The following is a 25,905-nucleotide window of genomic DNA, read 5'->3' on the forward strand; positions in this document are numbered from 1 at the left end:
CATTCCCATAAGTAATCAAATTCTTCCCAATTTACACCATTAATGATTACTACACTACCACCTTATATTCATTAACCCTAATCTTTGAGTGGTGATTCCTAAGTAAAAAAAATTGTAAAAAAATCCTTTGACCCCTTGCTTTCTCTCTCTATCCTGGGCAGATATTGAGGTAGCTGATGTACCGTGTCATTTCAATTACGATTCCCTTTCCATCTCTCTCCATACTTGCTTTCTATTTCTTATTGTCTTGGCCATCATATTCAAAAAGGAGACTAACTCACACTGTCCTATAAATAGATCACCAAATCATTTTTTTTTAACCTTTAAGATAATATATAACAGTACAACTTATTGCATAATTACTCTGAAGCAAGGACAAAATGCATATATATTGATCAATTTCCGAGAGTTGCTGGAACCTTCTTAAAAATTTTTTGTGAAATTTATTAAAATTCTATTCATTTGATGCATGAAGTTATATGAATAAGTCTTGCAATAGTCAGTCACTAATTTCTTGCCAAAAGTGCAATCGAACACTTTGTGTGAACTGCTTTTCTCTTTAACATAATGTGTAAATTTTATCTTGAACTAACCTGGGTGCCTGGAGGGGTGTATTGAGAGAAAAAAAAAGTAGTAGTAGGCAGACAGTCTCGAACCTGTACCGCCGAGGAGGAAAATAACGTAAAAAAAAAAAGTGACATCTTTACCGTTGCACCCATTGCCAAACCGGATGTGACATAGGTTTAAATTAAGGCTAGTCAATTGAAAAGAGGGGATGACTTTCGAAAATATTGTCGATAAAAAGCGACCCCTCCCTGTAGAAAAGTGCCCAGTTGAAGGTGAAGGAATTAATGTTTTTAGCCAATTTTTCGATATTTGTCGTCTGAAGGGTCGAGCTTCAAAACAATACCAATCTCTTGAAAATCTGTCATCTCTATTGACGGTTTTAGGCAGGCATACAAACATACATTTAAACAGATAGGTGAGATTTATACTATAGACTAGCGGGGGGTACCCTGCGTTGCCCGGGTGTTTGGAGGTGTGTGTGCTGTTAAATAAAATAGAAACCGGGGGGGGGGGGGCGAACCCAAAGCCCTGAGGCGAAGTTTGAAAATAAAATGTGAAAAAAACATGAACCGTTCAGTTTGCCAGAATGAGTTACTGAAAGATGTTTGAATTTTTTTGAATTTATTAGTAAGAACCAAATTGACAGGTGCCCGCACAGAAGTCATAGAGCGTTACGACGACGACATTAAGCAATAGCTATTCAGCAAATGAGGTCATTGACCAGGTTTGTTTGTTATAAGCGAAATAAAAAAAGAAAACACAAAAACGAACGTTAAAACTTAAGCTGGGGTAATCAAAACATCGAAAAAAAAAAAACACAAAAAAACTAACGTAAGGCAAACGAACGATGTTAAATGTAAAAATCGAAAAAAGAAAACAGAAAAACGAACGTTAAAAAAAAAAAACGTGAAAAATGGCTTAAATAAGCCTATTTCGATATTAAAATTTTAAAAATCGGTGGGTACTCGGGTATTTTTGGGTGTCGCTAAGAATAAGCGAAGTAAAAAAAACCAAAAAAACCCAGAAAAACAAACGTTACATGAAAAATGGCTTAAATAACACTGGTTCAATATTTAAATTTAAAAATCGAAAAAAAAAAAAAAGAAGACATCTCACACCACGATTCGAACCCAAAATGCTTAGATAACGAACCAACGCGCTAACCAACTGAGCTAACCTGACGTGCATGAAATTTAGTGAATTTAAAGTAATCAGGTCATGACGTCATCTAACGCATGCGTAGAACCGGTCGTCGTCACGAGGGGACGGTTTTTGTTGACCAGATGGGTGACCATTTGAGAAGGTTAGGAACTGTATGTACAGCAGAGTCATAGAAATTTTCAGTTCGGTATCTGGGGGCGCGTTTAAACACGGCCACCAAGAGTAAAAAGAAGGCCTGTTAACTGAAAAATGTCTGCAGGCAATGTAGGTAAGATTTGTCAAACTGTAAGTACTATATGAGGGCCATTTGAAAAAGAGCAATAAAACATTTTTAAAAAGAAAAAGGAACACAGTTCGATTAATGCTGAAATTGAACTTTATTGTCACTGATTTCTCGTTGCCAGTAAGTTTGGGAAAATGAGTTTAAACAAACAAATTATACAAAATACTGTTAGAAACCCACCGAATATATGTCCGCATATGTCACAGTAACATATATTGAGCGAGTTTCTAACAGTATTTTGTATAATTTTTTTGTTTAAACTCGTTTTCCAAAACTTACCGTGTGCAACAGCAAACATGCTGCTATTTGCATTTTTCAAATACATTGGTAAACACTGTATTTTTTTCAAGCCAAATAAACACTTTACAATAAATAAAAACACCAAAAATTTATCCAGTTTGATAGAAAAGTAACTTATCTTGCCTTTGATAACATTTATTTGTTACATATGTTTTTTGACAACTTTTCGAATCCATGTAAAACTAACCCATCATGTAAATTATTTACAGTTAAAATGTTATAAAAAACAGAAACTTGAAGTTTTAAATATATTTCAAAGAAATAAATTACGCCCGGTGTTAAAATATTGAAAATTCACCGATCGTAAAAAAAAACTGCTGTGAAAAATATGCTAACTTTAAAATATTTGGAAATACTCAGTGAAAAGTTTTATTTATTATTAAAATAACGGACTGAAAAATATTATATAAAAATTGCTTGTTTTGCAGTAAAAAAAAATAAATATTCAATCTTCTCAGATAGAAAGAAAAGTTCAAAAATGAGTTCACTTACTACATTTTGTTAAATTAAAATTATCCCAATGTACAATTATAATAAGTATTATCCAAATGGAGAATTGTTCTTTCTCTTTAGAACATACATGGACAATCGGTAACACAGCCATATTTTTATGCCTGTTAGCATGACCACATGGTTAAATTTTGGAAACTTTCTATACATACAAGTTGATCAGGAAGTGATGTTATGCTGTTATGTTCACTGGCCTACTCTCTCGATGGTGGTTTAACTCACTGTGGGAGTTCAAATCAACCCCCAAATCAAGACAGAAAGTAACAGGAAACTATTGTCTTTACTTGTCTTCCCGAGATTATCATGGCTCTACAATTTGGAGAGCAGTGATCACCGACACTGTCAAAACAGCAGGGTAGCTGCTGATTCTGAACTCATTTTAGGTCATTACACAAAGTTTCAACTCAATAGTAAAACAAGCTGAGCATGCGCCCCCCCCTCCACAAGTGAAAAATTTACTGTCACTATGACTAATGTTTGTGCAAAATTTTTAAAAAATTCAAAGCGTTGTTATTGAGAAAAGTTGAATGGTTTTCAGCTAGCCTAATCTGGTAGCATCACGTTTCCTGACTGGATTTTGACATCACTACTGTACTAACAGATCACTTTCTATTTCTAAAAATGTTTATAACTGGTTTTAAATAAATCATAGAATAATAAAAACTAGCTGGACCTGTGGAAATTCCACAGGAGACTGATTCATCTGTAATAAATTGATGTTGTCATTCTGTAGATATTCAGCATAAATGGAGACGCTCTGATATTATTTTCGCTATTTTGTTAAAACTGCAAAAGTATTTATCCAAGCTAGCAGGGACGCCTGGCATAGCCAGGTCATAAAATATGCTTAAATATGATATTTTAATTTTTGCAGATTCCGTATATATTATTATAGTTAATGTTCTATTGATTTTTATACATTATAAAGTTGCGATTTCATAAATAAAATATATCTATATGACTTGGCTTTATACTTGAATCGAAACTGAATCCCAAAGTTATGAAAATATATATATATATATATATATATATATATAAAACTTTAGTTCCTTCAGCTATAATCAAAACTGAAACCAAAACTTATGAAGAACTCTTGATAAAATTATTTATTAAAAAAAATGGATTACTGAAGTGCCATCAGCTAAAATCTGAACCAAGACTTATGAAGAATTCTTGATAAAATTATTTTTAAAATAGATTATTGGAGTGCCATTAGCTATAATAAAAACCAAAACCAAAACTTATGAGGAATTCTTGGTAAAATTATTTATAAAAAAAATAGGAATGGAAGTCCGTAACAATTAAACGTGACACAGAAAATAACACACACACACACTATCGTATTAATATATAGATGACACATCACAAAATTACTTATATGCAGTAAAGGCAGAGAGAAAAAATTTGTTTATGTGCCCTTCTCATTGCAGACACAAAGTCAGGTGATCATCATCATATTTGTTTAAAGAGAAATGGAAGAGAGATATATATAACAAGAAATGGAGGAGTATATATAACAAGTACTAATCCAACAATTTTTTTTTTTTTACTCTTATTCAACCCAAAGAAGGCATAGTGCCACTTGTTCATAAGTTGTTAGTATTTGGGACCATATCTGCAGAGGCACTATGTGAGATTTCAGTACAGTTAGGGGAGCAGGAGACTAGACGGGAATTTCAAAGTCTATCAGTTTGAGGGAAGAAACTATTAGCGTATAAGGCTTTCTGACAGTGCACAGTCATCAGAGCAAATTTCGTTAAAATATTTGTAAAATAGGCACAAGAATGCAACATTGCAGCGATGGGACAGAGGTGGAGTGTGGTTGACAGTGCAGGACATTAAGTTGGCGACTGATTTTTGGAACCTGTCTAAGAGTAAAACTAGCGGCAGATGCACCAGCCAGGCTTTGCAGAGATATAAAATACTGTTAGAGTGATTTTCTAGTGTGGCAAAGCAGAGAGAGCTCACCTTCTTTGCAGCAACCTTGGCAATTTAAATTTATAACATGCTAAGTCTAAACACTTGGACCATTGAATTGGAATTCCAAGAAGTTCTGTTAGATTTGTTCATCTGCACAATTATCTTCCAACTTAAAAGGAATTTGTTGAAAAAAGTTACAGATAACCCATCCCTCTCCACCTTATGAACAATTTAGCTTACACAACCATAAATATCAGTTTAAGTAAAGAGGTGAAGTGAGGGGAACTGCAATGGTATTACTTCTGGGTGGATACAAGTTTGCAGTTGCACAAATTTCTTATATGCAGAGCAATCAAAAAATAAAACAGTGGAGTATAATCTGCCTGGTGTAATCTAACATATAAAGTTATCCTGTCAGATCTTTAAAGTCAAATGCAAATAGTATTTAAGCTAATAAATGAAATGTTTCTTCTGACTAACCAATTTTCAATTTTTATTATTGTGCCATGTTATTGGCAATATAATAATCAACCAATTATGTTAGAAATTATTTTGTCTCCAATCATTTTAATCTATTTTCATATTTAATCTGATCAATGATTCTTGGTTTGATTACTAATGTAATCAAACCAAAAACGGGGAGGGGGTCAAAACAGATAACTCTCACACAGACCCAAATCCAATACTACTACCCAAATCACTAATTTAATAAAGATAATTATTTGGGTGGTTGTTCAGAACTTTTTCTATAAAAAACAGAAAAATCTTTATGATGTATATACTCATCATGGAACTCAAAGATTATATTCCAAAAATCATGTAAATCGATCAAGTACTTTTTAAAATCATTTTATTTTTAATGATTCTAAATTAAATGGAGAATCGTAGCCACTGTAAGTCTAAAAACCAAAAAATCTTGGAAGTTTGAATTGAGTAATCTTTTTTTGTTTATTCAAGATCACCTTCTCATAAAATTTGGTTTTCTTGATTAAAAAACAAAATAAAAAAAACTATTTGATCAATTTACATGATTTTTGGAATTTGATAGCTTCTGTTCCATCACAGATACATACATAAAAGATTTTTCATTATTTTGCTTTTTAATATGGCGGGTATTAAGAAATTTCTTTGATATTCGCCTTTAAAAAAGAAGGCACTTTTTTTGTTTCCTTTGGCTGATTGACTTAAAAGAGAGAGGGAAAGAAGAGAACAGGGGAGGGGACAGTCTAGCTTATGTATTTAATAACATCATAATTTAATACCTGCTACAATAAATTAACTCATGACACTTTGAGACATTGTCTGTGAGTTTGCCCCCCCCCCCCCATCCGGGACATAATTATTTTTACTTGGGGTTTTCTTTAAATGTTTAACACTGACTCAAAATTTTACATTTGATTTTGAAGTGGACAGGTGTGTTTTTAAATAAAAGTTTTAATTTATTTTTAATGATAGAAATTAAGAAATCTTATTTTTAAACAGATATATGATGAAAAAAAAAAGAAAAAAAAAAGGGATTGATATCATAAAAGCTTGACTGATATTTTAAAAAGCTCCCACTCAGACTTTTAAAGCAATGAATTTACTCAAACCATGACTCCACAGCTCTGTTCAGTGAATTTTTAACAATTGGTAATATTTCATATAGCGTGCCAGATGATGGTGGGGGGAAAAATGATATCACCAAGTATGGTGAAATAATGCGGATTTAAAAACTAGGCATTATATAAGGAAACAATGAAAAAAAAAAAAAAAAGCAAAAAGAAAGGTTAACTAAAGATGAAAAAAAATTTTTTTCTTTGTGAAGTTGAGTTAAGGATTGATAATCTCAAATTAGTTTCGCCCCTATTAAGTCATTTCCACATAAGTTGACTTGGGTGCATACCATGCGGATTCATATGGACAAATTCATATCATAGATCGATCAACAAGACGCAATGCTTTGTGTGTCTCTAGTGAGCGCCAGCTAGTGCATAGAATGACTTTCTGAAAATCTTTTTGTTTCCATCAATATTGATTCATTTCACCTTCTTTGAATTACCCACTTTCCTTATAATCTTTTCCTTTCTTTTTACTTATGGGAAGGGAGAGGGAGAGTGCACGCGCATAAGGGAGAGAGAGATGGGGGAGTTTCTGTCTGGATTGTTTTCGTTTTTAATTCATTGCTGACTGTTTGGTAACTCTAAAAGTGTGGGGGAAGTCGTCTCATCTTTCTGCATCAGGACCCTAGATACGATTTTATGTCCAATGTCCCTCAGATAGATTCTCAAAGTTCAACAAGATACACCTGAAAAAGATCGGAGGTTACTGTTCTGGCCCTAGGAAAGGGTCATAAAAAAAGGCTTAGAACAACTAGTTTAGGTAGAAAAGAATATATTGTACAAGAAAATGAATACAAAGAAAAGGTTGTCTGCATTTTCTGACTGTGAGACAGTTTGTAATCTTGCATTAGGTTGCGATAATTTCCCATGAGAGTATTAGACTAAAGGCTTTTATAATCATTAGAAGACCCCATTACAAATGAATGGGTAAGTCCCCATAACACCCCCTTCCAAGCCTTTACTCCATAAGGAGTACTACAACCTTTTGGATCAATAGTTAAAGGATCCGTAAACTTTCCTTTCCAATTGGTGGTGTTCTGGAGCTGCTTGGTGTCGAAAATGTTCTATATCGTATGAATGGCCTCTTATTTGATGCATAGTTGGGATCATCTAACAGATGCTTTCCTATTTGGTTACAGTGTCTTTTATGCGTGAATTTATGATCTTGAATGATTCTGTTGTCTATTGCACACAGTTCCCATAAAGACGTTATTTTTCTAAGTTTTGCAGATAACTTTTTCTTTTTGGGTCATAGCATTTCTTAGGAACGCCAGAGTTCCTTCTCAATTTTTTTTCTTTGGCCACAGTTTTTCAAATACGGGTCTTATTTTTCACTGAAACATAGTCTCTGTTGGGCTACTGCTGATGGTGTATTAGGTTAGGTGTTATTCTATAGACCTTTTTTTTTTTTTTTTTTACTGAGGAGTCACCACTTATCAAGGCCTGGAGGCCACTCAAGGATAAAGGTTATTGAGTGTACAGTAGTCAATGGGATAATATCGTAGTAATCGTTAGTCGTGGAAAATGGGTAAATTGGATTACTTAAGGGGACGGTTCATCAACAATTTGTTTATGTTGGACTTGAAGACTACCAAATTGTAGTCAGCTGGAAACAGGCAAATGGAAGAGAGTTCCACAGGCATGCAGCTCTTAGAAAGAACCTTTGTTCATGGAATCTATGTTTAGGTTTAGGCACAGTTATCTGTACCTAAAGAGCGGGGGAAATTATTGACAGTGGTTTCAGATAGGCAAGTGTTTTTCGTGAGAGTTTGGCGAGGAGGGGGACCATAGATTAAAGTTCAGATGAGCACTTGCTATGAAAATAACAATAAAGCAGAAACAGGCTTGCAACGTCTCTTCTGTGGGAAGAGAAAAGGACATCCCCCACTAAGCTACAAAGTCTATTTTGAACTCTGTCAAGGCAGGATAAGTTGCTTCTAGTACTTGGATGTACCTGGCTTTTATATAGATAGAGAATTGCATCAGCAGTGAGATATCTAATGGAGCGGTAGAAAGGTCCCACCATTTTTTCAGCAACTGTGGTAACAGAATTTATGTACATTCCATTTCAGATCAGGAGTAAAGATCAAGCTCAGAAGCTTGTCAAAACATGGAGCCTCCCCAAGACAAGAGCCATTTATTTCAATTGATGCCAGATGGGAATCAGAGCATTGATGATGTAAAGATAGAATCTTGGTTTTAGATGCCTTAAAACTAACCAGCTATCTCTTTCCCCATTGTACCACTTGCTCAAGATCAGAGGAGAGAGAACCAGAGAGAACTTGGTCGTTTACGGCTTTTGATGTGTTACCACGATGTGGTAGCGTCATCAGCATAAATGCCTATGAATGAGCTTAGGATGTGATTGGCAGATCATTGATGTAGAGAGTTGGGCCCAAGATGGATCCGTGAGACTCCAGCATTAATACTGTGAGCTTTTGATTTCTGCCTATCAACCACTACTCTTATGAACCCATCAGAGAGAGATGATTTAATAAATGAGAAGATATTTGCAGCTATACCGTAGCTGGGGATCTTGTGCAGAAACTGTTGTAGTGCCATTTCTGTAGGTGTTTTTAAGTGCTCATTTCAAAATGTCGATGAAGCATTCCGCTTGCCCGTTTGTATGTAGTACTGGGGAGTCAGGATATGTTTAATTTGGAAAGTCTCACAGAAATCCTTGAAGTCTGGATGTAAACTAAGTCTCGTTGTCACTTATTAAGTAGTCAACAAATTCAAAGTGGACAAATAATTCATGGAGAAAATTAACAACTACTCCTGTAGGGGGTCGTTTAACTATGAGCACATCTAGCCATTTTGTGGGACTGTCAACCACAATTAGATAATATCAATCTTCTAGTGGCCCTACGAAATCTATATGAATTTTAGACCAGGGTTCATCTGTTTTTGGCCAGGGCTTAAAAGTGATTGGAGGTGCCTTTGCTGTCAAAGCACAATCCTTGCACTAGTCGACCATGTTTGTAATGTTTTTGTCCACCTTCAGCGAGTATACGTAACTCTGCATGAGGTTCCTCATTCTGTTTGCTTCTTTAATTACCCATATGAAAGATTTTTATTATCTTTTTTTAGTAATGCTTTTGGTATGATGACCCTCTAGCTATATAATAGGATGTCTTCACACATAGAAAAACTGTTGTGTATTTGCTGGTCTTTATTTGTGATTTTCTCTTTTGTAGCATGAATAAATTTGTCTTTTTGTGCTTCGTAATTTCATGCAATGGATAGTATTGCACATCATGATTTTAACTTCAATATCAGTATGTAAGGAAGCAATTAGTAAGTCCTCACGAGGTTCATTCTGTCTTGAACCAACCTTGAAAATTCATCCGCATGTCCAATCTGCTTGGAAGAAATATACTCTAACTGGAAATTGTAATTTAGCAGAATAGTGCTCCATCTCAGCAGTCTATTTGCTGTGTAAATGGGTAGCCCTGTTTTTGACCAAAGATGTTTTTTTTTCTTTTTTTTTTTTTTACATAGGCATAACCACTTATCAAGGCCCAGAGACGACTGGAGGATAAGGGTTAAGAGTGTATAGTAGTCAATTGGACAATATAGTAATCGTTAGTAATGGAAATTCGGTAAATTTGTTAACTAAAGTGGAACGGCTCATCAAGAACTTGTTTATGTTGGACTTGAAGACAACCATATTGTAGTCAGCTGGAAAGCAGGAGACAATTCCACAGGCGTGCAGTTCTAAGAAAGAAGCTTTGTTCATGGAATCTACATTTAGGTTTAGGCACAGATAAAGAGTGGGTGAAATTATTGATAGTGTTTCTTGTGAAAGTTTGGCGAGAGGGCACCATAGATTGAAGCTCAGTCGAGCACGTGCCATGAAAATAATGATAAAATAGAGACAAACTTGCAACATCTCTTCTGTGAGATAGATGTTGCAGGGAAGAGAAAAGGGCATCTCCTACGAGGTTACAAAGTCTATTTTGAACTCTATCAAGGCAGGATAAGTCTTTTCTAGCAGCACTTGCCCAGATGTGGTTTGCAATATAAAAAAATCGCCTGTGTAAATATCGGGAACAAAGAACTTGAAGTGCGTGTAATTTGTTTGTTGTTTTCGTTTGTCATTTTATGTAAGATACAGGCCTCTATTCAGTATAAGCTCGCATCACTAGTGACTATGGGGAGGGTAGGGTAGTAGCCCTAGATATATCTAAGGCTTTTGACAGGATACGATGGTCTTTTTAGGAAAATCAGATCATGCGGTATCACTGGATGAATACTTAACATAATTAAATCCTTCCTAAATAAGAGAAGAATCCAGGTTGTCCTCGACAGTAGCTACTGTCGAGGACAACCTGGATTCTTCTCTTGTTTAGGAAGGATTTAATTATGTTAAGTATTCATCCAGTGATACCGCATGATCTGATTTTCCTAAAAAGACCATCGTATCCTGTCAAAAGCCTTAGATATATCTAGGGCTACTACCCTACCCTCCCCATAGTCACTAGTGATGCGAGCTTATACTGAAAATTGTTTAGATGTACTACTAGTAGTACATCTAAACAATTTTTTTTTTTTGTGGGTGTACCACAGTGGTTGATTCTTTATTATTCCTGATATTCATAAATGACCCCCTGATAAAATTGTTTCTGAGATGGGTATATTTGTTGATGACACCACGCTCTATAAACAGGCACAAGGGAAAAATCAATGAACACATATTTAAGACAATGGCAAAAACACAAGAAGATCTCCAATCTGTAGTGGAATGGGGACAAAAATGGATGGTCACATTCAATGCTGCCAAGACAAATCTTGTTTCCTTCAATAATTACAAGAAACATTCTCAACCACAAATAGCTATGGCTGAAGATACATTACCTGACAGTACTTCTTTCAAACTCTTTGGCTTAACGCTAACAAGGAACATGAGTTGGAATAGATACATCGAGAGCATTGCCAAGGCTGCTGCGATGAAGGTGGGCTCTCTCTACCATGCTAGAAAGTTACTTACGCCTGATAGTATCCTGTACCACTACAAGGCCACCATTCGCCCATGTGTGGAGTATTGTTGTCACATTTGGGCTGGTGCATATGTCACAAGCCAGGCAAGTTTTTGTGCTGTATGGGCAGTCTTTACTCCAATGCAGAGTCCCACACCAATAACATAAACTTGCTCGTGACTTACTTTGATTTTTAGTGAATTATCTTTACTGCTAACAGGAGGAATAATGTCCTTTCTTTTTTATTTTCACTGGAGAACAGTGTTTTGATTTTCTATGTATCTTTCTTTTGTACATGATGCCGGATTCTTCAATGTTCTTTAAATCCTTTTTAGCCGTAATCACTCTGATAACTTTTATAGCGTCAGGTTTGGTCCAGTTTCTAATTTAATTCAAAGTCTGTTTCAAATTTCAGTGTCTTTCGTACAAATAACAGGCATTTAAAATCATCAGCACTCAGTTCAGCTTGTTTAAAATCGTCACAATATTTGTTGACAATAGTTGATTTTAAACTATGCAGGAAATGTTACATAGTCCGAGTCATCTTTCTTGGTTACAACATAATATCAATAGAGAATTGGCTCTGTAATAATAAATACAAAATCTGCGTGAATTAAAATATCATATTTAAGCGTATTTTATGACTGGAAAGGCCATGTAACCCCACTAGTTCATAGATAAAATGTAACATTGTATATTCCCAGATTTTAAAAGAATTTTTTTTTTTTTTTTTTAAAGTTCACACAAAAATATAACATTCAGTTGAGAATATTATGATTGGAGTTTTAATATAACTTTAATTAAGAAAATATAATTATTTAGATATAAAATTCAGTCAAATTAGAATATTTTGAAATTTGGCCTTTTTTTTTTCAATAACTTTATCTGCAAAAGTTAAATTATGAATGTTTTATTTTTCGAAAATAATAAATCTATATAATTATAAAACTCAAATGACCTTGTAATGGGTGTTGTAACCCAACATCCGGTTTACGACTTCCGGTTGCACATGCATACATACACAAATAATCAACATCACAATAAAATGTATTGTTTTACTATGTTTTCAACATTCCAATTGTTTTTTTTTCGCGTATAAATTATCCAAATAAACAATGGTGTATACTTTCTGCACTTTTTTTTTACATCGTTCATTTCTGTATTATGTTTAAGTTATTTTAACGCAATTTTCTTACAAACAAATCTACTTTAACCCGTTGACAACCATAAAAGCATTTTACAACGGCGATTTACCCACTGCCTTTCTTTTTTTTAATTTATTCTCCATTTTTTAATACACCTTTATTAAAAAAACAACATTCATATACTCTCTTCTACACTACCAACATAAATAAATAACCCCGAAAATGTTTTTTTTTAAATTTGTGTTACAAATAAATAATCAACGCAACAATAAAAAGTATTGTTTTACCGTGTACGTTTTCAGCATCCCAATTGTTTTTTTTTTTGCGTTTAAATTAAAAGATATATCAAAATTTGAATTTAACGTTAAGTATTATGGTATCTGTTAAGTGCACATTTACCTATAAGTATGGCAAACCACTAATTTAATGGCTTTAAGTTTTTTTTTTTTTTCAAAAATAAACAATTATAAACAGAACGACTCATAGAAATCTATCTATATGTTTTCATTTTAATATACTTTCTCAGAAATGTTTCTGTTATGTCACAAAACTATTTTCTTTACATCACAAGTGTCACGCTCATACATTAATTCCATAGCTAATATAACATACTGATCCAACAAGTCACGGGTAGTCTAGTTTTTTTAATAAAATAAAAGTCCTAAGAATTGTAACAGTAATTTTAGAATATCATTCAAATTTCTGCACTTTTTCCACATCTCTTCCAAAAAATGAAAAAATACTTCTGAATAGTTAAAATGCACTATTGTCCCAAAAAGCAACTTCAATAATGTACTAGTGGTAAGTATTAAAAACACATTAAAAATAATTTCACAAATGTTCAATTAATGAACTATCAATCTTGGTAAACAAGAATGTTAAAATTAAAAGAAAGACACTGAGTGTCTATTTTTATTTTTTTTTTAATTTTCTTCCTTTGAAGATTGTACCGCTGGGTATGGGGTAGTCAAACCAGCTGCCAACATTGCCCTGCTTTTTATTGAAACCAACTGAGAGCTCTTTTTAGTATCCTCGTTGTTTCACTTAAGTGCAATTGTCTGGATCTCTTTTGCACTTGGTTCACCAAGAATATTAGTTAGGTAGGACTCCAGGTTCTTCTTCGTAAGCCCTGTAGCACCTATAATAACTGGTGTGATTGATATCTTTCTAAGATTCCAGTTTCTTTTCATATCATACATAAGACCTTGATATTTGGTCTGTTTCTCGTTTTTAGCTTTGTTCAGACCTCCATCATTAGGAACACTCACTTCAACCAAGGTTGCAACTCTCTCTGACTTATTCCATATAATTATGTCGGGTTTCACAGCAGGATTTTCAAGGTAGGTGGTTGTAGGGATTACATGGTTGTAATGTATAGTATACAAGTCATTTCCGACTGTTCTTTCAGGTTGATGTTCCCAGGATTTGCTGTTACATTGGATGTTTAATTTTTTACAGATGGTCCAGTGGAGGTACTTACATACTCCATCATGTCTCGTTGTGTAGTAGCCATCCCCTAAAAGAACCTTGCAACTTGATACTAGATGACTCATAGTTTCCAATTCATTTGTTGTCAGTAGTGAGACCTGCCATCTTCTTGAATGCATTGCTCATCAATCCCTGGTCTTGAGCAGCCATTATAACCCTTTCCTGATCGTAGTGGAGGGTTCCCCTCTTGAGCCAGTCCAAGGAACCTTCTTTGTCTATATATTCCTGGGAGAGTTCTCCTAGAAAATATTTGCATGCTGATGTTAGTCCCCACTCTTTAAGGTTCCTCTTTGGGAAGGTCTCGTTATATTTCTGCCAACTCATTCTTGCTATTTCTGTGGCAGGCTTGTTCAGTGTTTCAGCCTCATCTGTGAGACAGCCTTGACCAAAATGCTTGGCCAGCTGGGTGACTGATGTTGTTCTGCTGGCTCTTGTTTCTTGATGTTCATATGCGTGTGCGTGTGCTGCGGTGTTATTCATTGAATAAATGATGAGAAAGACACAATAATAATTAAATTAATATTAACAAAAATACAAAAAAATGGATAATTGAGCAACATCTTACTGCTGGACTCGTGGTTATGACCATATTCTCAACATGCCTGACTCCCTGGGTAAACTGGTTCTTGTTTCCCCAGAAGTCAAGTCATGGAATAGTTCATTATTTCAAGTAATAGGGGTGTGTCCCCAACACCCCACCTCCCAAGCTTTTTGTTCGTAAAAGCTGTTAATACTTCTTACATTTAGGATCGATCATTAGTGGATTGATGACCTTTCTTTTCCGAATCAATCGTCTTAGTTCAGGTGCTGTTTGGGGAGGTTCGAGATTAAATGTATTGGAAATAATGTTGATCAGCTCTTCCTCCAATGGTGGTGTATCGCTATCGTCATCTGCACAACATCTTAATTGATTTTGGTGATGTTTGTGTGTTTCGGTCCTTGCACGATATATGCCATAACACAGACTCAATGATCTTACTCACAATGACGTGTTATTTTTGTAACTTTTGAATAAAACTCTCTCTCCTGGCATGAAACGTTTACTGGGTATGCAAGTTGTCACTTGTAGTCTTAACTGTTTTGGTAAGAGTTTGTCAAAAACGGATCTCGCTTTCAGTATGAACATAGTTTCTGCCGGTGAGGCCACTGTTGGGGTGCTAGGATTAGGTGTAATCCTATACATGTGTAGTAATTGTTGAAAATCTTCATCTGTTGAAGTCTTTTTGGTCACATATACGGTAGGGGCTGCCCAATCACTGGTGCTCATTTTCGATAGTATTTTGCCCTTTTGTAGCCAATCCAATTCTTTAGATTTTCTCAGTTGCCACAAACAGAACGTTTCATTTCTTCTTGAAAACAGGAGGAGCGTTTTGTTCCAGTTCAAATATGGTTATAGCCTTGGTACATCTTCCGAGACTCAATGAGAAAACTTTTTCCTTTAACTCATCCTTCAGTCGTTGTGCCTCCGTAGATAAGTCTTCTACCTTAAGACAGAATTTGTTCATAGGTTGGTCCCACAATTCACATTATTCCATCCAATCTGTTCCGAAGAGGTTTTCAGATGTTCACTCTTTTTGGTAGTGTCATTTAACATCACAGAGTGTCAGTTCTCCCTCAAATTTTACTTTATTGCCTGTGACTGCTCGGGTTGACTTATTCGTCTTATGCATGGTTTGTTCCTTATACGATGAACAAATGTGCACAAAGTATCAAGGACATCCTATGCTTTGCTCTCGTGGTGGGGCTCAATGGGAAGCTCATGATACATAAAGAAAAAGTGTAGGAATAAAATAATGTCAACATCAGTAATAAAAGCAATGTAAAACTGTTTTTGTGTTTATAGTCTTCATTTGTGATCAAACCTGCTGGACGAATTTATTGTCTAAAAGAAACAAGTGTTGCATCTCCGTTTTATGTATGTGTCATCCTCAACAAAAATAATAGTGTTAGGACATGTAACCCTGAGAAGAAATGTTCCCAGCATAATCATTTGTAGAATGTTACAATCTTTCGTTTGTGGTATTCGTAAATATAGAGCCCATCACACTTCAATTGTAGGTTTCTAAATGTTGTGGCCTTAAAGGGTTGAAAGGAAATAAGATATCAAGGAGATAGTTAAAGTTTATATTTACACAAAATACAGAAATAATGTATTGTCAGAAACTGCTTCTAAGTTCATTATAGCAACTGTTACCATTATCACTACTCATAGTATTAAGAGTCCATGTAATGATGCATTAACATAACTTCAATCTATGCCATCCTCTGTAAAACATTCATGGCAACCACTCGTCTAGCTACAACCATTGCCAACAATTTCCCTTATTCTGTATATGTACCTAAAACTAAATGAAAATTCCAAGATAAATTTTTTTTTCCCTAGAGATGCCTATCTGTGCAATACAATACCATGAAGCTGCTTCCCAGCTTAATATAACATGGTTATTTTTAATTCTAACGTAAACAGGTTTTTATCGAGGTGTCCTTGTAAATAATCAATTTCTATCCAATTTTCAGTATTACTGATTATCACAGTATTTTCTCATTGACTCTTATCCTTGAGTAGCTTCTGGGTCTTGATAAGCAGTGACTCCCTTGTAAAAAATAAAAATAAGTACAAAGTAACAAAAATAATTCTGCATTCAATTTAATTAAATTGTAATGTTGCAGTTACAAACAAAAGAAAGAAAGTCAGAGTCAGCATTTTTTCTTCTTTAACAAAAGTTGTTTATTACCGTTTTTCTTTCTTCTCATCTCCATGTCAGCTTAAAAGTCTCTTGCTACCACATGTCTATCTAACCTGGTTTGTGTTTCTCTTTTTCCCCAAGTACACACTGGCCAAAGCCAGCCCATTCTCGCCTTTACACTATACACGTCCATCTCCTTCAGCGCTGACTCCGTTTCTCCCCGACCACATAGTGTCCTTTTTCCTTTAGCGCCAGCTCGCGTGCACTTCCTGTTTTGCATACGCATTCAAATGCTGCTCCTGTTGTTAATACAATCACTTACCAGCCATCCTTTGGCTGCTGCTGATATTTTCATATGCACTCATATACGCTCTGTTAGAAAACGACTATTAGTTGCGTACAACTTTCTTAGCACAACTGGACATACATGTACCCCACCATCCGTTCAATATGCCCAACTTATCATAGGTACCACAAATCAGCCAGTTTAATGTGAAGTTCTGTTCAATTTCAACTTGTGATAATTCACTTTTCTTTTTTTTTTTTTTTTTTTTAATTATTTTTGGTAAAATTCATGACGAATAAAATTTTATCTTTATAAATATCCAATTCTTTCTATTGTGTTATTAGTTCTTTTTTTTCAAATTACTCCAGGTGAAATCATATTTTCAGTGATAGTTAATTTAATGTTAATGTTTTTCAATTAAATGTCCATGATACTGTGTCTGTGCATATGAAAACAGGCCTATCTTAAAGAAAAGGAATACTCGTCACTATGGTGGGCTAAATAAGATTTGTAAGTTTTTTTAACAAACCAAACAAAAAAACAATCAGATCAAGTAGAGTTTAAGGACTGCAGCAAATGAAGGAAACAAAACAAAAAGCTTTCAGTTGACATCAACTAATCTTCATCTTTGTACACGCATATGGCATTCTGTGAACCAACATTAAAAATACAGTTGTTTGGCATCAACCAAAAGCCTCTTGTTTCGTCCATCTGCTGGGGTCCTTAAGCCCTAATTAATCCAAAAACTTCAGTGATTGTTTGCTCTATTATGAAATTGTATTTATATCTGTTTTTATGTTTCAAGTGTGAATTGTTTTTTTTTTTTTTTATTTACTATTAAACAAAATCTAGCTTGATTTTTTTTGTGCTGTGAATTATATAAAGACTAGCGGGGGGGGGGGGTACCTGGCGTGGCCCAGGTGTTTGTAGGTGTGTGTTGAGGGGAGGGGGGGGGGTGATCAAAACAACCCTGTTTAAAAAAAAAAAAAAAAAAAAAAAAAAAAACACGTTGGCCGGGTGTTTGGAGGTGTAAAAGAAAAAAAGTTTTAGTAGAAAAGTAGGCTTGAACCCCGAGCCTTTGACGTGGAGATGGAAATGAAATGGGAAAAAATCCCCGGGACCTAACCATCTCAGCCACGAGAGAAGAGGAATGAAAAGCCTCTTAATTTAACGTTTATAAAATGAAATTAACAGGTGCGAGAACCTTAAGTCGCATGATGTTTGACCTTGAAACATGACGCGGCTGCAAGCCAGTTTTCGCTTGTTTTATACTGAAAAGCGAAAGATACACGGGACGCTCTAAAACTCTGGAAAAAATAGTGCGTGGAAGTTGGGCAAATTAAATAAACAGGTGACCCCGTTCGTAACTCATAGATATTATCATTTAGATGTGATATAAAAAATTTTAAGGAATGAGCCGACCGAGAAGTCCAGCGAAAAAAGCCTTTTACAGACATACACAAAAAGTGAACATACATACATTTTCGCTCTTATATTTATAGATTTCATGTTTTAGCTGTTGAAATGAATCACAAGAACATTAAAAGTTGTACTTCTCTATCATTTTTGTATGTTTTTTTGAGAGATATTAGGATTGTTTTCCTATTATTGCTTTTATTATAATTAATGGGTATATTTTGCAATCCACAGAGATTCGAAAAAGTGGTAAAAAATTCAAATAGATAACAAATGTTATCAAAGATAAGTTACTCTTTTAATTATCTGGAAAATTTTTGTAGTGGTTTTACTCACTCTAAAACATTCGGTTGAAAAAACAGTATCAAGCATTAGGTAAGAACAAGAAAAATGGCTGCAAATTGACACCTAAATATTTGAAGCTTCGATAATAACTTAAAAATAAAATACTGTTAGAAACCCATCCAATATATGTCATGGTAATATATATAGGGTGGGTTTCTAACTGTATTTTGTAAAATTTTTTATTTTTAAGTCATTTTCAAGACTTCAAATATTTAGGTGTCAATTCGCAGCCATTTTTCTTGTTCTCACCTAACACTTGACATTATGTTTTTTGATCTGAATAAACATTTAGAGTGAGCAAAGCCATTAAAATATTTTACAGATAGGTAGAAGAGTACCTTATCTTGTCTTTGATAACATTTAACCAATTTTTCGAATCTCTGGATTTTAAAACCTACCCAAATTAATGTACATTTACCACAAGATGACGTTACATTTTTAAGGATTTTTCACCTTTTTAAGGCCTATATTTCAATTATTTCTTTAAATTTTACTTTTGAAGCAATAGCAGACAAGACAAGTTTTAAAATATTTTTAACATGCTTTGAAGGTGGTTTATTATGCTACCAAAATAAGCTGTTTATGCTTTGTCAAGATCAACATGCCCACATGAAACATTTTTTGATATAATAAAAATAAAATTTTGGTTTGGGATATCTAATATTAGTATGATACCATGATTGTTTTGTTTTACACCATGTCTATATGTGCTTTCGACTGCATTGGTTACTTATATTTTCTCTACCGTTCTCCCTCAAGTCAGGACTGTACTCTAATTGATCATGTCTCTGATAGTATAGATGCAGCACTTTCCTTAGAAAGTAACGCCCAAATATATGTATTCGGTTACTTTAATGTCCACAGTAAGAATTGGCTTGTTTTCTCAGCTGCATGCTCTACTTATAGCTTCTCAATTGACTATTCCCTCACACAGACGGTCAGGTTCCCAACTTGTCTCCCATACAGTAACCACCAGCAAGCTTCACTTCTCGACCTATTCCTTACCACAATACCTGAGGATTGTGTAACCAATGGCGACAGTCCACTAGGAAACGCAGACCACCTAGTGTTATCAGTAGCTATCACACTCAAAAATCCCAACCACAAAGTGAAGAGCCATTGCTCAAAATGACAAAGTATTACAAAAGGGCCAATTGGGAAGCCATTAGATAACATATCAAAGATGCCCCATGGGCTAATATCTTCTCTCTTCCTGGCGAACAGTTTGCAAATGAGACAACTGAATGGTGCAAAGTGGGCATTGAAGCACATGTGCTCGTATGGAAGTATTATAACAAGCCTCACTCACCCCTGTGATTCACTACAAATTGTGCAGCTGCCATTGCACAAAGACAGCATGCGCTCCGCCAGCTCATATTAGTCAAATGCAAATAGACAAAAATTTATAGATGCTAGAAATCATTGTAAGAGATTAATAACCACAACCAAAAGAAGACATGCTGAAATAACCAGGAAACGCATAGATTCGCAGAAGATAGGAACTCATGATTTCTGGAAAATTTATAATAGTGTAGTGAATAAAGGACAATCAGTAATTTCACCACTATTCAACAACCAGAAGGTTGCAACTGAAAAGGCAGAATTGCTTGCTCAGGGTTTTGCCTCCAACTCCACCCTAGAGCCAACAAACAATTCACTCCTAAATTTCCCTATGCAGACGGAAGCTACAACTGATGATCTGAAAATCACCCTTTCACATGTCGATGATGTCATAAAAAACTTAGACACTTCCAAGGCGTGTGGACCTGATCTCATCCCTACTATACAAGTTAAGAAATGCCCAGCTGAATTAGCCCCCGTACTCTCCAAACCCTACAACAAATGTCTTGCTGAATCCTGCTTCCCTAATAACTGGAAGATGGCTTCTATAATATCAGTGTACAAGAATTCTGGCGAAAGGACCGACCTTCTCAATTATCACCCTATAAGTCTCCTCACTCTCTTCGCTAATATCTCCAAGACACTAACCAATCAAGCACTAGTCCACCACCTAGCAAAAGCCAATCTTCTTTCTGACAAACAGTATGGATTTAGGAAATGTCGTTCTACTGCAGATATTTTAATAGTCATCTCTAAATGCATATACCATGCACTGGATAAGGCAAGTGAAGCCAGGGCTGTAGCCCTTGATATATTCAAGGCCTTTAACAAAGTTTGGCATGAAGAGCTACTCATGAAAATCAAGTCATATAGTATAACTGGACGAATATTAAATATAATTAGATCTTTCTTAGACAATAGGACCATCCAGATTGTCACTGATGGACGTTCATTCAAGCAGCATAACATTAATGCGGGAGTGCCTCAGGGGTCAATTCTTGAACCCCTGTTATTTCTGTTATTCATCAATGACTTCCCCGATAATATTAAGTCCAAGATGGGTATATTTGCTGATGATACAACGCTCTATAATATGCATGAGGGAAGAATGGATGTACACAAATCCAAGAAATGGCTGAATCATTAGAAAATGACCTCTGCACCATAGTTAAATGGGGATGTAAATGGATGGTGACATTTAATGTTAGTAAGACTAATCTGCTCTCTTTTAACAATTACAAGAAACCTCACCGACCACTGATATCCATGACAAATAACACCCTACCCCTACTGGAGAATTCTTCCTTCAAACTCCTCGGGTTTACATTCGCAGGAAATATGAACTGGAATAAATAAATTGAGGACATTGCGAGGAAGGTGGGCTCCCTCTATCGTGCTAGACAACTGCCCACACCTGAGAGTATCCTATACCTCTATAAAGCCACCATTAAGCCCATGCATGGAGTAGTGTTACCACATCTGGGCTAGTGCATCTACCATTAACCTCTGCCTCTGTGATCGGTTTAAAAAAAAAAAAAAAAAAAAAAAAAAAAAGAGTCTGCAATCTAATAGGTCAACTAGGCTCTAACCCCTGTCCCTTTACTGCAATGTTGCATCCCTGTGCCTGTTTTACAAGTATTTCAATGGAATATGCTCTGATGAACTCATTACACTTGTGCCCCCTCGATGTACATATCTCTAACAAACCTGCTTAGCAACAAAATCACACCACTTCACTGTTGAGGTCCATAAATGTCAAAAAGTTTTCTACTCAAATAGCTTATTCCCTAGAAGAACTGGACTTGGAATTCTCTTCCTGCTGCCTGCTTCCCAAACTGTACTGATATGCAGAAGTTCAAATGCAACGTAAACTAACAGCTTGATTTTTCTTAGGCATGGTCCCAATTAGTAGCCCCTTATGTCCAAGTGGCAATATGCCTTATTTGGGGTGAAGGTGAGTAAGAAGAAAAATCAACCCTGTTATTTTATACCACATATAGTAATTTTGAAAACGCTTTTATGCTTCAAATGTTTTATATTTTCAAATATTTATTCGTGTGTGGTGTGTCACACCACACACAACATAATCACACCAGTGGTGTGATTATTTTGTAGAGAATTTTTTTTTTTTTTTGCAAAACATGACTGAATTTTGCAAAGGAAAAGATAAAAACAACAACAAACAAACCAATAACATCAATGCTTGATTGCTTGGTGCATTTTAGGTCACGAAGTCAGTTTCTTCAGACAGCCTGATCTGATCGCACCAGATCTGACATGACATCAAAAAATATTAAGGGCGTACGTATGGAAGCAGTAATTTTTATTTTCGCCTTTTCATTTTTTTCAGCGGATTATTATCGAACGGTCACTTATCTACCAGATTGTCAAAAAAAAAATTCAAGCATCGACTTATTTCGGCCAACTTTCGCGATTTTAACCCCCCCCTTTTTTTTTGGCAGTTAGGACTCATCAAAATGGCTCAATTCGCGAAATTTGACCGAAAAAAGTCGCTGCTTCCAAAATGGGGGATCAATTTACTAGAACGAGAGCACCACTTAGAAAAAAAAAAAAAGTTAAATATTGAATTTTTTTGTATATATCTGGTAGTGATAATCCATAATGATATGCTGAGAAAAAAAGAAAAAACAAAAATAAAAGAATTACTGCTTCCATACGTGCGAGACATTAAGCTGTTTATAAATTATCAACTTTTAAGGATAAATGTAAATGTTGACGCACCTCTATCTTGTTGATTTGGTCATGCAATGTGGGGGTGATAGTGAAACAAAAAGGGCCTTTCAAAGAGAAAAAACAAACAAACAAACAGTGCAATGCCTTTTGTGAGCTCCTCCTCCAACATTGGCCATATATAGATAATCCAGTTGCACATTCTGAGCTTATTTAAAATAACACTTTAAAAAAATACAGAAAAATACCACTTATAGGTTAAAAAGTAGACAAAACAAACGTTATATTCCAACCCAGAAAATAGCAATTCTTCTCCCTTTGTCAGATATATCGCTGGCAAAAGTTATGGTAAATTTTACTTTCTTTCCATCTTAACATCACCTTTAAAATCACGAATTTTCTAGGTTTTCGGGTATGCTGAAACGAATATCGCATTTAAATTTGGCGCAAACAAGTAGTTTTTCAGATATTAAGCAATGTAATTTCTTATGCTATCACTGGGGGCCATTTTTATTTTTCTCAGCTGTTAACTATATTACAAAATTACTGGGGTTTGTATTACTGTACACATAGATTCGAAAAAGTTGTCAAAAAGCAAATATATAACAAATAAATGTTATCAAAGGCAAGATAAGTTACTTTTCTACCAAACTGGATATATTTTTTGTGTTTTTATTCAATGTAACATGTTTATTCAGCTCGAAAAGCATAGTGTTTACCGATGTATTGGAAAATTCAAGATGGCGCCTGACTCTCTCTTTAACACGGTAAGTTTGGAAAAAAGTGTTATAAATAAAAAACTACACAAAATACTGTTAAAAACTCGCTCAATATATGTTACCGTGACATAGGTTGACATATATTCGGTGGATTTTTAACAGTATTTTGTCTAGTTTTTTTTAATTTATAACACCGTTTCCCAAACTTACCGTGTTAAAGAGAGTCAGGCAGGCGCCATTTTGAATTTTCGAATACATCGGTAAACACTGTATGTTTTTCGAGCTGAATAAACATGTTACATTGAATAAAAACACAAAAAATATATCCAGTTAGGTAGAAAAGTAACTTATCTTGCCTTTGATAACATTTATTTGTTGTATATTAGTTTTTTGACAACTTTTTCGAATCTATGTGTACAGTAATACAAACCCAAGTACTGTTTAAACCGTGTAAGATACATTATTATTCATTATATAAAACTTACAATCACAATGGTTGTTTCTTAAACATTGATTTGATGTTTTAAAAATTGTAAACAAAATATGAATAATAAAAAGTTGTGCGTAAAATAAGAATGAATGAAAAAAAAATAGGCAAACTTTTAACTTGTTGAATGTAACTTAAAAATTAAAATATCAAAGCCGACATATTTAAAAAGTAAATATTTATTTACCCGGACTTTTAAAAAATTATTTTTCTCATAAAAAATCTGACGTGTTAAAGTATTTATATATTTTTATTCTCTTACTTACGTTTATATTCGGCCATCAAACGTTTTAATGCAGAGCCAGCCATATTTTTGTTTAATTGTTCGACTTTCTGTTTTATATATCAACTTTTCATTCCGTAGGTAAGTAAGTAGGTACCAAAGTATTAACTAGAAGACATTTATTGAATTTTTACTTCTTTCTTTCTTTCTTTTGAGCTTTTTTCCAAGCAAAACAAGTTATGTTTTAGATATACGCCGCCATTACAAAACCGGAAGTGGTTTTTGACTAGACTTCGGCCGTAAGACTAATGCTGATTGATCGAAGATTGGAATTTTCAAAAATCTCGACCAATCAGATTTGAACTTAGAAAAAAATGATGGTCAGAATTGAGGAAATTTTGTTCTCTACAATCGAAGTTGCCGGTGAATTTCGCATATTTTATCATCGGAGATTTTATCCATCGTTTCAAGAAGAAAAGAAAAAAAGCGAGGAGAGAAATAGAAAAGAAGCTTTTTTTGGGGGGATATTTTCCCTTCCTAGTTTTGATATTTAGAAAATAGGGGGAAAAATAGGAACAAGTGCAAACACTTTAATAACACGAAAACAAAAACAAGACTCAAATCTATTTTCCATTCACTCGGTTTCAAATACTCGGATTTCGATTATATTTTTAGTTTTCACTTGAACACAAAGATTATTTTTTTTTTAAATATTTTTTGTTTTTGAAAATTCACAGAAAGAAAAAAAAAGGACTTATCCATGGCCGGAGGTGTCTTTTATTATACCAGATTTATGTTTAGTTTTTCTTCAGAGAGAAATAACTTATTTTGGGAAGATATTTGGTTTCCACACTCAGAGAAGAAGAAACTTGCTTTGCCTGTTTTTCGTTAATGAGTGAAAAAAAATAATATCTATATATATATAAAAAGCGTTTTATTTGTATATTTTTGATTACGTATTAGTTAACGACTAAATTTTGAAAATTTAGTATAAAGAAAAAAATTAAATTAACACAAAACGACATTTTCTCCCGCTATTTCCTCATTGCCTACCATTCATATATATATATATATATAGAGATATAAAACAAAGAATTAAGCTATTTCTGACATTTAAACATTCACAATTCATAAACTTTTAAATAATCCCTTTTTGTCGCGTTTTTATAAAAAAAAATATTCATACATCGTACATCCACCAACTAATTAAAAAAGACAACGAAATTCAAAGTCGAGTAAGTAAGATTATTTATTTTTTATTTTACGTCTCTCCGAGCATTAAAAAAAAAATGGTACTCATCATGCACTTATTGATCCATGCTTAAATAATAACGTTATTATTTAAAAAGCCATTCTTAACATTGGGAGGGGAGGGTGTTTTGTACCTATTCTGTACTTTAACCTTACAATTGAATAAAAAAACATATCCTAAAACTTTAATTAAACTTGGAAATGCGATTTAAAAAAATAGCGCGGATCAGTAAGTGCATTAAGCACAATATATATATATATATATATATATATATATATATATATATATATATATCAACTGTAAAACAAATGCATCGGAAAATATATTAATATATGACCACATTTCAAAATCTTAAGATAGCATCCAGAAATGTTCATAGAAATATATTTTCTATAACTATTTATGAATTTCTTTAGCTAAAAAAAAATGGGACTTGATTAGAATATGACCATGCAGTTATAGAATTATATAGAAATCCATTCTTAGCATGTTATTTTACCTGAC

General features: G+C 34.3%; 2 protein-coding genes across 6 annotated transcripts in view; one reads left to right on the forward strand and one right to left on the reverse strand.

Annotated features, from left to right (window-relative positions):
• Positions 1-24,437, reverse strand: part of LOC145263178 (ubiquitin-conjugating enzyme E2 G2-like) — a 120,507-nt gene extending 96,070 nt beyond the window's left edge. Inside the window, exon 1 of one of the 2 annotated variants that reach the window (XM_080120222.1) lies at positions 24,193-24,437. In XM_080120222.1, coding sequence (XP_079976348.1) covers positions 24,193-24,235 — 43 coding nt within the window. In that variant the 5' untranslated portion in view covers positions 24,236-24,437. The remainder of the gene's footprint in view (positions 1-24,192) is intronic. The other variant, XM_080120223.1, reaches the window with a different exon arrangement.
• A 790-nt stretch (positions 24,438-25,227) lies between these two features.
• The window catches only part of LOC145263177 (DNA topoisomerase 2-alpha-like), a 206,104-nt gene continuing 205,426 nt past the window's right edge, over positions 25,228-25,905 (forward strand). For all 4 annotated transcript variants that reach the window (XM_080120216.1, XM_080120220.1, XM_080120218.1 and 1 more), the window contains exon 1: positions 25,228-25,384. The gene's annotated coding sequence lies outside the window, so the exon portion shown is untranslated. The remainder of the gene's footprint in view (positions 25,385-25,905) is intronic.

Source organism: Euprymna scolopes, chromosome 38, assembly GCF_053919585.1.
Source record: "Euprymna scolopes isolate OS-2025 chromosome 38, ASM5391958v1, whole genome shotgun sequence".
Lineage (NCBI taxonomy): Eukaryota > Metazoa > Mollusca > Cephalopoda > Sepiida > Sepiolidae > Euprymna > Euprymna scolopes.